Source organism: Physcomitrium patens, chromosome 9 (assembly GCF_059467195.1).
Source record: "Physcomitrium patens ecotype Gransden chromosome 9, ASM5946719v1, whole genome shotgun sequence".
NCBI lineage: Eukaryota > Viridiplantae > Streptophyta > Bryopsida > Funariales > Funariaceae > Physcomitrium > Physcomitrium patens.
Genome location: NC_143418.1, coordinates 17,264,900 through 17,278,164, shown reverse-complemented (window position 1 = coordinate 17,278,164; position 13,265 = coordinate 17,264,900). Strand labels below are relative to the sequence as shown.

At 36.3% G+C, this 13,265-nt stretch overlaps 1 protein-coding gene across 1 annotated transcript; it reads left to right on the top strand.

Annotated features, from left to right (window-relative positions):
* The first annotated feature begins 9,875 nt into the window (after window positions 1-9,875).
* On the top strand, window positions 9,876-12,557 carry LOC112286394 (uncharacterized). The gene is made up of 4 exons (XM_024528251.3): window positions 9,876-10,449; window positions 10,583-10,824; window positions 11,086-11,401; window positions 11,705-12,557. Exons 1-4 carry the CDS (start codon window positions 10,041-10,043, stop codon window positions 12,028-12,030), a joined length of 1,293 nt encoding a protein of 430 aa, XP_024384019.1. The 5' UTR covers window positions 9,876-10,040; the 3' UTR covers window positions 12,031-12,557.
* The last annotated feature ends 708 nt before the right edge of the window (window positions 12,558-13,265 follow it).

Below are 13,265 nucleotides of genomic sequence, written 5' to 3'. Positions count from 1 at the left end.
TGGTTGGGTCGCTTCTTTGGACAATATTGAGCATTAAGCTTAGGTTCTCCACAATATAAGCACAATCTTTCTTGACGACGATGTGTCTTTTCTTGCTCAGTAAGAGGTTTGAAACGTATTGCATCAATTTACATATCTTCTACTTCCAAATGTATGTATTGAAGAGATGTTGGTGTTGCTATTGAATTGTAGTTACGTTGAGGTCCACTTGTATGGTTCTCAGATCGAAATTCAAAAAGGCAATTGTCGCACTTCACAGCAAAGTCAATTAATTGACTCAATGTTTGAGGATCACGTAAGTTGAGTATTAATTTTTTTTACCTCATATTATAATCCATAGAAAAATTGACTAATAAGTGCAGCATCATCTCACTTGATATCAGTTACAAGTTGTCAAAATTGTGAAGTATATAACGTTACTTATCGATTGTCTTGTCGTAAAATATGGATCTTATTGGTTGCAACACAAATCGCATCATGTTCTCCATACATGGATTGAAACTTTACTAAAAAAAGCCTCTAGATTATCCAATATTAGATCTCATCGTTCAAGAAAAGATGAAAACCATGATAACCTGAAACTTAAACTTGAAAGAAGTGTACCAATGAATCTAACTTGCTATCTTAGAGTTGAATAGATTTGGGTTGAAGTTCAATCATATGTTATACTTGATTGATAAATCCTCGAAACTTGGATCTAGTGCCATCAAACTTCTCCGATATGGCAATTCTTGGTTCTTTAACATTGGAAGGGCATTCCACCATAAGAGAAGGGATATAATTTGGTACAGATGTTGAAGCAACTCCAATCATTTCTATATCTTCACTTCCTACTAATCTTGTTGTTCCTTGTGGTAGTAAATTGAGTTGATGCATTACAAGCATTAACTCCCTCAATTTCTCTTGCATTTGTGCCATTGCACTCTTCATTTCAGCAAGTTCTGCCATGATAACACTTAGAAAAGAGAAGATGTCTAATATCGCTCAAGATAAATAGAAGAGAGGACTTGAGAACAAAGAAAATATTAAGAAAAATATTAGTTTAGAAGAGGGTAATCCGTAACTTCTAATATGCTTGTATCTTATTAAGAAAAAGGGGTAATCCACTCTTAATCAAGATTAGACAAAGCTCTGATATTGTAGGTGTACTCTTGTAAATCTGTCAACGACAAGAACATGATAAAGACAAATAAATAAGTCAGACTTCTGTCATAGAAAGATGACAATATAGAAATAACTTGATATATATGTTAAGAAAGAAATTGGAATGGCTATTGCCAAAAGCCAAGAAAACTAGAGACCCTTGAAACTAGACTGGAAGTAAGAAAGAAGTTGACAAGAGTGAAGAAGGCTTCACTCTTGTCTCTATATATACTATCTAACTAGGGGCTACGTGGCAATGTTCTATAGGACCTCCAATATGTGTTGACTTTGTAGGACACATGCCTTGACTTAGAAGGCAAGTTTTTCTACGTATGGGCCACATAGTTAGCTTGGTCTTCAAGTTAACAACATGTGTGGCACATGGCAAACTTGTTGACTACGTTTCTAATTCCAAAAAGTCAATTAAAGACACCTATAAAGTCAAAGTAGCATCTATAAAGCTTTTAAGAAGCTTCCATACTAAATACTATAGAATTAATTCATTTTTACCTACTTTTACTTACTTCTATCTATTTATACATGTAATTATTGGCTTACATGCATATGTCCATGACAAGTAGTTTGGATTTTTTACATTACTTTGAGATTGTTGAGAAAATATAAGAGTATGCTTTTTATTTAAAAAAGATCAAGTTTTGATATTTTATTCATTAATTGTATAAAAAAATTAAGAACATAAATCTATATTGATTTGATAAAAGATAATATATTTGTCTACAGCTAAAAAATAAAGTAAAATCAAAAAACAATTAAGTTTAAAAGATAGAATTGTAAGATGGCTGTATTCTAGTATAAACATACCAAAAACTCTTAAACTAAGTTTGAGGTATAAAATAAACATTAAGAAGACTAAAAATATTTTTTAATCTTGCATTAATATATATAAGTTAATAATCAAACATAAAAAAATCTTTCTAAGTACTATAAGACTTATAAGTTATTTATTCAAATTGTTAGATCTTTCTATTATAGATTTCAAGAAATAAGACTTATAAATAAAATATTGCAACCACATAGTGTCACGGACATACATATAATTACCTATATGAATAGATAAAAGTATGTAAAAGTAGGTTAATTGTGTAATATCTTCTAGAGAAGCTTCTTAGAAGCTTCATAGACGCTGCTTTGACTTTATAGGAGTCTATAGTTGACTTTTAGGTTAGAAACTTGGTCAACAAGTTAGCCATGTGCCACGCATGTTGGAAGCTTAAAGAACAAGCTAACTACGTGGTCCATCCATAGAAAACTTGCCTTGCAAGCAAAGACATGTGGCCTAGAAAGTCAACATATATTGGAGGTCTTATAGAACATCGCCACGTGGCTTCTAGTTAGATAGTATATATAGAGGCAAGAGTGAAGCCCTCTTCACTCTTGTCAACTCCTTTCTTGCTTCTAAGTCTAGTTTCAAGGGTCTCTAGTTTTCTTGTATTTTGACAATAGTCATTCCAGTTTCTTTCTTAATATACATATTTCTATTTTGTCCTATTTCTTTTTTTGAGAAAAGTCTCACTTACTCTTTAGCTTTCATCGAGTTCTTGTCCTTGACAGATTGACAAGAGTACACTTACAATATCAGAGCTTTGTCTTTTCTTGATTAAGAGTGGATTACCCCTTTTTCTTGATAAGACATAAGCGCATTAGAAGTTGCGGATTACCCTCTTTTAAACTGATATTGTTCTTAGTATTTTCTTTGTTATCAATTCCTCTCTTCTATTTGTTTTGAGCGTTGTTAGACATCTTCTCTTTTCTAAGTGCTACTATGGCAGAGCTTGTTGAAATGAAGAATGCAATGGCACAGATGCAAGAACAATTGAGGGAGTTAATGCTTGCGATGCATCAACTCAATTTACCACCACAAGGAGCAACAAGAATGGTAGGAAGTGAAGATATAGAGATGATTGGGGCTGCTTCAACATCTGCACCAAACCATGTCCCTTCTCCCAGAATGGAACACCCTTCGAGTGTTAGAGAACCGAGAGTTGCCTTGCCCGAGAAGTTTGATGGTACCAGATCCAAGTTTCGAGGATTCATCAATCAGGTCCAACTAGTGATTGAACTTCAACCCCAGAGCTATCCAACTCCAGGGTCACAAGTAAGATTCATTGGTACACTTCTTTCAGGTTCAGCATTGTCATGGTTTTCATCTTTTCTTGAACGACGAGATCCAATATTGGATAATCTGGAGGCTTTTTTGGCGGAGTTTCGATCCATGTTTGGAGAACATGATGCAATTCGTGTTGCAACCAACAAGATCCGTATTTTGCGACAAGGCAATCGATCAGTAACATTATATGCTTCGCAATTTCGACAACTTGCAACTGATATCAAGTGGGATGATGCCGCACTTGTGAGTCAATTTCTCTACGGATTACAATATGAGGTAAAGAAATTGATGCTTAATTTACCTGATCCTCAAACATTGAGTCAAGCAATTGACTTTGCTGTGAAGTGCGACAATCGACTTTTTGAATTTCGATCCGAGAGTCGCACAAGTGGGCCTCAACGTTACTACAATTCAATGGCAACACCGACGTCTCCTCAACACATACCTTCGGAAGTAGAGGATATGCAAATTGATGCGGTACGTTTCAAACCTCTTACTGAGCAAGAAAAGTCTCGTCGTCGACAAGAAGGATTGTGCTTATATTGTGGAGAACCTAAGCACACTGCTCAACATTGTCCAAAGAAGCGACGTAACTACAAAATGAGGAGTACGGCTGTCAAAGAAGACAGTATGTCAGAAAACGAGTACGTCCAGCTACAATAGGGACCGTGCGGCTGGAATCTTGTACAACTTCTAATAAAGGTCCTATCCTCTCCTCAAAACCATCTCCTTGTTTTATAATAGATGTGCGTTTAGGACCTAATAATTACAAAGCCTCTGCCTTGGTAGATTCAGGAGCCTCATCTTGTTTTTTAGATGAAGAATTTGCTAGATGTGATAGAATATCATTAATACAAAAAACTAAACCTGTACACGTAGAAGTCATAGATGGTCGTCCGTTGTCTTCTGGAGATGTAACTCACGAAACACTTCCTGTAGATGTAGTAATAAATGGTCATAGTAGTTGCGTAATTTTTAATATAATTAGATCTCCCTCTAATCCAGTAATTTTAGGCTTATCATGGTTAGAAAAGTATAATCCTCGAATAGATTGGATTTCTCGTAAACTTGATTTTCCTCAGAGCATTAGTAACAGTTCTATTAACCAAGTAAAAAACCATGAGTCTAGTATAGTAAAACTCGCACCTATAGGTGCAAAAGCATTTATACACGCAGCAAAAGAAGGATCAACTTTTGCTATTTATGCTGCACCTATTTCTGAAAGCGTAAAGACTTCAAGTGGCATTCCAAGTCAATATCAGGATTATCAAGACGTTTTTGAGAAAAAGAATGCAGATATTCTTCCTGAGCATCGCCCATACGATTGTTCAATCGATCTCAAGGAAGGAACTCAGCCACCATTTGGACCAATTTACAGTTTATCGCAAGATGAGTTGGCTGAACTCAAGACATATATTGACGAGAATTTAGCGAAGAATTTCATACGCCATTCAAAATCTCCAGCAGCAGCTCCAATTTTATTCGTAAAGAAAAAAGATGTATCTTTACGAATGTGTGTTGACTATCGAGGACTCAACAAGATCACAATCAAGAACAGGTATCCATTACCTTTGATATCAGGACTCCTTGACCAGTTAAATCAAGCTAAGATCTATACAAAAATAGATCTAAGAGGAGCATATAATCTAGTACGGATCAAAGAAGGAGATGAATGGAAGACTGCGTTTCGAACCAGGTACGGGCATTTTGAATATAATGTCATGCCTTTTGGACTCACGAATGCACCAGCTGCTTTTCAACATCTCATGAATGATGTATTTCGTGAATTCTTAGACAATTTTGTCGTCTGCTACCTAGACGATATCCTGATTTATTCTAAGAATGTTGAAGAACATGAAATACATGTTCGTCAAGTATTACAAAAACTCAGAGATGCAGGATTGTACGCCAAGATGGAAAAGTGTGTATTTCACACTACTCAAGTTGACTTTTTAGGATACATCATTTCAAATGATGGTCTTATGATGGATTCTAAGAAAGTCCAAACAATCATGGATTGGAAGATTCCAAGGACGGTAAGAGATGTCCAATGTTTCTTGAGATTTGCCAATTACTATCGGATCTTCATCAAAGACTTCTCACGAGTTGCAGCTCCACTTACACGCTTGACTAGTAAAGATAAATTCCAATGGAATCAAGAAGCGGAAGCAGCATTTGAAGCCTTGAAGACATCGTTTGTCTCTGCATCAGTCTTATATCGTGTTGATTTTTTCAAGGCATTTTTTTATGGAAACAGACGCATCGGATTTTGCCTTGGGTGCAGTTTTATCACAAATGGGAATAGATGACAAACTTCATCCGATAGCTTTTCATTCAAGAAAATTCTCAGCAGCCGAGATCAATTATGAGATCCACGATAAAGAACTTCTTGCAATCGTGGATTCCTTTCAAGAATGGCGTCATTATCTAGAAGGTGCTTCTAGTCCAGTCACTGTGTATACAGATCACAAGAACCTCGAGTATTTCATGTCAGCACGCGTGTTGAATCGTCGTCAAGCTCGTTGGAGTATGTCTTTGTCAAGATTCGACTTCATTATCACTTATCGGCCAGGAAAACAACAAGGTTTGTCCGATGCCCTGTCTAGACGTTCTTATTTTGCACCAAAAGAAGGAGATGCAGCTTTTGAGCAACAAAGAACGGTCCTCTTGAAACCGGAGCAATTTCATCTCCGAGCAGTGAAATCAACATTGACTGTTGATTCAACTTTTCTCAAACAAATCCAGTCCAGTATGTCCTCAGACCCTCTTGTTCATGATATCAAGAATAATTCTTCCAAGTCTCATGATTCTTCTAAGTTCGAGTTCAAGAATAATCTATTATATTTTGAAGGACGCCTATATGTTCCAGAAGGAAAAGCACGTTTGCGTGTTCTTCAAGCACGTCATGACTTTCCAGCAGCAGGGCATTTTGGATATAATAAGACTCTGGAACTCATATCAAGAGATTTTTGGTGGCCACAAATGTGGAAGTCAGTCAAAGACTTTGTACAATCATGTGATATTTGTTCAAGATCAAAAATTCCTCGACATCGACCTTACGGACTTCTTCAGCCATTACCTATACCAGAACAACCATGGTCTTCTGTTTCTATGGATTTCATCACAGATCTTCCAAACTCAAGATCTTATTATTCTATATTTGTGATAGTAGATCGTTTCACCAAGATGGCACATTTTATGCCATGTACAAAATCCATCACAGGTGAAGAAACAGCTAAGCTTTTCATTGATAATATCTATCGCTATCATGGATTACCTAAAGATATCATATCGGATAGGGGAACTCAATTTGTGTCGAGATTCTGGAGGACTCTTTTCAAGATTTTAAAAGTGGACATAAAGCTATCTTCAGCTTTCCATCCTCAAACTGATGGACAAACAGAGCGCGTAAACCAAGTCTTGGAACAGTATTTAAGGTGTACCATCAACTACCAACAAGATGATTGGACAAACCTTCTGCCATTGGCAGAGTTTGCTTATAATAATACGGTACATTCCTCCACGCAACAAACACCTTTCTTTGCCAATTATGGCTATCATCCACGACTTGATACTTTTGATTTTTCAAAAGTTGATAATCCTGCAGCAGAAGATATGGCAAATCGGTTGTCAGAGTTACATGCAATAATGAAGGCGCAGTTGAAGAAAGCTCAAGAACGACAAAAGATAAATGTAGATGTATATCGTAAAGAGCAACCACAACTCAACGTGGGTGATAAGGTATGGCTACTTCGTCGCAATATCAAGACCACTCGACCTTGTGACAAATTGGACTATCGTAGGCTTGGCCCCTTTTCTGTTTCTGAACAGATCAACCCAGTTGCATATCGGTTACATCTACCGGAGTCAATGAAGATCCATCCTGTATTCCACGTGTCTCTTCTTGAACCATATAAGACAGTGGATATACAAGGAAGAAGACAAATGCCACCGCCTCCTATAGAAGTAGATAATAATGAAGAATTTGAGGTGGAAGAGATATTAGACTCAAGGCGGCGCCGAAATAAGCTGGAATATCTTGTTCATTGGTGCGGATATGATATTAGTGAGCGCACATGGGAGCCATCCAGGAATCTAGCAAATGCATCAGCTAAAGTCAAAGTTTTTCATCAACGACATCCATCAAAACCAAGATGAAAACCTCTCTTATAAAAGAGACAAGATTGAGGCAAGATAACATTCAATTTCCTATCCTTGTTTGTAACTTCTTTGCATTTTGTGACGCTAATTAGATGGAGAGCCAACAACCAGCAGATTCAACTCAAGAACCTTCGTTTGCTGACTTACCGGATGAGACATTGCGATTGTCACAACCTTCAAGACGACGCAACCGAAATGAAGACCCTCAAGAACGACATGTTCTTCCTCGAATAGATGGTGAGATACAACGCGTTTGGTATCACGACCTTGGAAGAGATTCTCGATGTTTGGTGATATTATTGGAGATAGGAACGACTCTTGATGGTGTTTCAAATGTATTATTTGAAGGAAGTTATGAAGGCCTCAACAGTGATCAAATAACAGGGTGGTCTTCTCGCCCTGGAATGGGACACTATCGATGGCTAAGAGGACCCATCAACTATCTTCGAAGAGAACAAAGATCAGAGTATGTAGCAAATACAATTCGCCGCATATTAGATTTTCTCAATATATAATCACCGCTCCTCGTGGAACTCGTCCCTAGAAGGGGGGGTAATGTCACGGACATACATATAATTACCTATATGAATAGATAAAAGTATGTAAAAGTAGGTTAATTGTGTAATATCTTCTAGAGAAGCTTCTTAGAAGCTTCATAGACGCTGCTTTGACTTTATAGGAGTCTATAGTTGACTTTTAGGTTAGAAACTTGGTCAACAAGTTAGCCATGTGCCACGCATGTTGGAAGCTTAAAGAACAAGCTAACTACGTGGTCCATCCATAGAAAACTTGCCTTGCAAGCAAAGACATGTGGCCTAGAAAGTCAACATATATTGGAGGTCTTATAGAACATCGCCACGTGGCTTCTAGTTAGATAGTATATATAGAGGCAAGAGTGAAGCCCTCTTCACTCTTGTCAACTCCTTTCTTGCTTCTAAGTCTAGTTTCAAGGGTCTCTAGTTTTCTTGTATTTTGGCAATAGTCATTCCAGTTTCTTTCTTAATATACATATTTCTATTTTGTCCTATTTCTTTTTTTGAGAAAAGTCTCACTTACTCTTTAGCTTTCATCGAGTTCTTGTCCTTGACACATAGTATATATATATATATATATATATATATATATATATATATATATATATATATATATATATATATATATATATATATCTTTAATATGAATTTATATATATTTATTAATACTAATTTAATAAAATATTTATTAACCTAAAGAAAATCTTGATTTTTTACTAATTTGTTGTTTATATTTCAATAAATCACATATTTCAACTTTAAAGGCTAATACTTTAACCAAAAAGTTTTTATGATAATCACTTGAATATTGGTCCAACTGCATGATACTTTGACATCTTTGAATTAAGGCTTATTTTTTAGAATATTATAATTTTATTTCAATTCTTAATTTTAATCCAAAAACTTATACAGGTGGTTGTATGCTACAAAAAATGTATGGCTGATTATATGGTAAAATATTGTGAAGGAAGTTATATACTATATACTTTTTACATTTTTTTTAATTTACCATATAAATCACTTTAAATGCCAAAATTTTATATGATAAAAGTTTAAAACTTTGGTGTTAATAATTACAAGATTGGTATTTATTGCTAATGTAATAACTACCATTAGCAAGAATTATATGATAGTTTTTTAATCTTATAATTTCGAAATTAAATTAATTTTTAATATCAATTTAAAAGATAGAATGATAATATTAATGTTTAAATCATAATTCCAATTGGCATACCATCTATTTTCGAAATATGAATAAAAAATAAGAAATAAGTGTGTTTAAGTGTGACTATTGGTGATAGATAAATATATAAAAGAAGAAAATTTATGTAATAAGATTAATAACTCTAACTCTATTTTAAGTTATTAGAGGATGATTACTTCTATAGAAATGATGTAATATAAATTTTTTTTTATTTTTTTATATTAGAGATTAGATGAATAATGTATCATATAATTTTTTGGCGTAAATATTATTAGTTATGTATAAAACTAAAAGTGCTTAAGAAAACATCACACTAGACAACACAATAGACAGAGAAATAAAAAAATATATATAAAAACATATATAATGGCAAACACATAGCAATACATTTAATAAGACATACATAACACATTTCCAACACTTCTTTAAGATATATAAAACATCCAAATACATCCCTTTTTTATTATTATTCTCTATAAAAGCAATAAATAAAAAAGATAAAGTAATGAGTATAAACGAAAAAATCTCAAGCTGCTAAGAGTGGCATGTGGAATCGAATGAAAGTCCAGGTTATCTTAGATGAAGATGGCGTAAACGACATTCATCACTCATCTACAGTCGAATGGATTTTATCAGATGATTCCCCATATTCATTCATCCAAAAATGGCCAGGGGCGTATTGTCAGAGGGCTGCTTCACGAGGGAGGCTGATTGCTGGCGATAGTTTTTTTTTTCACCCCTGGTTTAGGGTTTAGGGTTTTAGAGCTTCAGAAAACCGAAGCGGCAGAGCAGTGCAGCGATTGATGCTGTTGGTTGGAGAATTGGACCTGTCGGGGCACATCAAACGGGACAGGAGCATTCGTAGACCAGCATGAAGCTGGTGGCGGGATCCTACGAGCGGTTTCTATGGGGCTATGACGTGAAGCTGAAGAAACAGGAGCTGCAATGGAAGTTTGCTTATCCGGCGCACATCGGCGCCATCAAGTGTATCGCCAGCAGTGGTGCTGTTGTGGCCACCGGCGGAGCCGACGACACCATTCGCATCTTCGACCTCAATGCGCAGAAGGACATGGGGTCGCTGTACAAGCATGAGGGCGCGGTCACGTGCTTGGACTTCCACAATTCGCACCCCTCGATCAATCATCCCACGCACTTGTTAAGCGGCTCGGAGGATGGCTCTATCTGCATTTGGGACACGGACGCCTGGGTTCATTTGCTTACCATGAAGGCGAAGAAAGGCCCCAAGTCGGCAGTGCAAGACTTGTCCATTCATGTTTCAGGTGATTGCTGCTTCGTGTTTTAGTACTGTGCTGCTCTTAGTGGAATTTCTTTTAGGGTTCTGGGTTTGTGTTGTTGTTGTTTTTTCTTTCTTCCTTTTTTCTTTTGGTAAGAGCCTTGCAACGCTGTTTTCAGGACTCCTTGCGCTGTCAATTGAGCGGAATCACAACATGAAAATGTGGAATTTAACGAAAGGGAGGTGCAGTTTTACCACCAAGCTGCCTAGTGAAGCTGAGATAGTGAAGTTCTTCCCCCAGAGTGGCGAGTCGTATGCTTTGGTCTTAGGAACTGCCCTGGAGATTCGCAATGCAGAGACAGGGAGCACAATTCATCGTCTTCAGCATGACAAGAAGGTTTTCTGCATAGCCCAACGCGAGGTGATTCTGCATTTTCTTAACCCATTTCTTTCATGTAGTTTTATTTTATTTTATTTTAGGGTAATTATAAATTGAATGCAGTCACTAATTATCCACGCTACAAAACCACAATTCGCAGATTAATATTTAGAAGGCATACATGTGAGTTCAGGGTTTTCTGCCATGGTCCGTGCATGTCATTTGCTGCAGACAGGGATTGTTTTGCTTCCTCGCTTCTACTAGTAGTGACTAAGTATTATATTCAAATTTAATCTCTCACAGGACAATCTGCTGGTCACCGGGGGTGAGGATTGCATAGTGAGGGGTTGGGATACGAGATCAGGGAAGCAGGCCTGGTCGATTGCCAATGCACACTCCAATCGGATCAAGGGAGTTGCAATTTTGAGATCCAAGTCTGCCACAGATGAAAACACAGGGGAGCCACCAGTTATCGTTGCTTCCGCGTCTTCAGATGGACTGCTGAAGGTTTGGGATACTCGAATGGTGAGATCTAATAGTGGGGCTGCTCCGGCACCTCTTCTGCAGGCTGAGACTAAAGCTCGACTGACTTGCCTCGTTTCTAGTTCTGGTGTCAAGAGTGAGTTGTCTACCTTACCTCGACTAAATTCGTGACATTTTATCTTGAAAACATAATTCTGGTGGCAAAGTCCTTGTGATTTCTACAGAATGGACAACCGTGACGCATCCCCAACCCCTCAAAAAATTCAAAAATCCAAATAAAGTATAATTAATGACCTTAGTAGTTTTTTACGTAGATGTTTCTTGTGCAAATAAGCCTTGGAATAAGGTATTGTATTCAGTTACTAACAGCTTTTTATTCTATCCATCTAGGTCTTGTTCTGAAAGAAGGATTGTTTATACGTTTGTCGTTTCTTTACAGAACCTAAAGCATCTGACAGCATTCCCGAGGGAGATTTGTCCAGTAAACAGCGTTTATCAGCCGGATCTTATGCAGATCAACAAGGAAGCGAACAAGTGCACAAGAAAAAGAAAAGAAAGTCGAGCTTAGGTGGCAGTGAGCCTGGTGAAGGAAACAAGTATTTGCCCGAAAGTAAGCGACAGAAGAAACAAAGAGTGAAGAGTAAAGGGAAAAAGCAGGGCAAGAGTCTGCCAGGAACGCCACTTCCAAGCAATCCTGCTCCAGTTGCAAAAACCCCAAAGTCAAAGTCTTCGTTTCGCAAGCGATCCAGCCGATCAAAGCCTTAAATTCTCTTTGCTAATCGTATACAAGGTCCAAATTAAACTTGGAAAGGCTTCCCACCCGGCAAGTCTCCCAATTATACTTTTTTTACCAAAAATTGGAAAGATGGCAAAAATTTTCAACTCGAACATAATTTTTTTGATAGTTGACTCTGGTTTTCATATCTCTAGTAATTCATTATGTTTTTGAAAAAGTGAAATTTTAGTTGTATTCTACCTTAGTTCCAGACCTCCCGATTCTTAGGTTGATATGGTTGTGAGAGTAGTGCAGGTGCAACAGCTGTACAGATTCAACATGTACATGGCTAACTAGTATGAAATTGAGAGCTAGACCCTGAGATTTTCATTTGAGATTTGTTTGTTTGAAAATTGTGAAACCTGTCCATGAAATAGGCTAGCAGTTGCAAACGGAAATCCGAATAGTGCGTTGCTCCACAAAATCATACGTTCAGTTTTGATGCACTGAGTTCATATGATAAATGTTATCCCTTAAATTATTATCAATCAAGAAGTACTAGTATCTTGCTATGGTACATGGGAGAGTATGTGGGAGAACTGTTAATCTGAAAAATGAAACAACCAAATATGCCAGTTCAGAGCAGTACTGAGGATATTGATTGGAGAGGTGTTAAATAACAAGTTGAGACCCCAGATTATTCACCGTGTTCAAAACTTTAATTTAAAGCTTTCTGAAGCACGTGCAACAAGCTATTGGAATTGTAGATGGAAACTTCCCAATGACTCAAACTAAAGTAGGGTTTTGTCAGTTTTTTTCTTGTAATTTGTTGTCATGTAGTCTGTAACTATTTTTACTATTATGAAACTTTTTGAATGTATTAACAATTTTCAATGTCGTAGTTACTTGGTTTTTTCACTTCATTATTTACTTCCAATTGTATGAGGTAAAATTAATAAAACCAAATCATGTTTCTCACAGCTTGAATTGGACTTAAAAGAATAAAAGAAATAAAAAATTATAAAAAATTGCAAGTTGTGGTGAGAGTAGCAAAAATTGTGGTGGTATTAACCATACCCTAACTTATAAAATGTATTTCGAGAGATAAATTTCAAATAACAATATTAAAGAATTAACAAGTTTATTAGATGATTTATTTCTAAGTTATAATTTATTTTCCAAATCTCTACTGTAACAACTTTGTAACAATGTTTTAATATATATTTGAAATATATTATAATAAAAATATAAAATAAAACAATACAGTTGTGTAGATGCAAGAGCA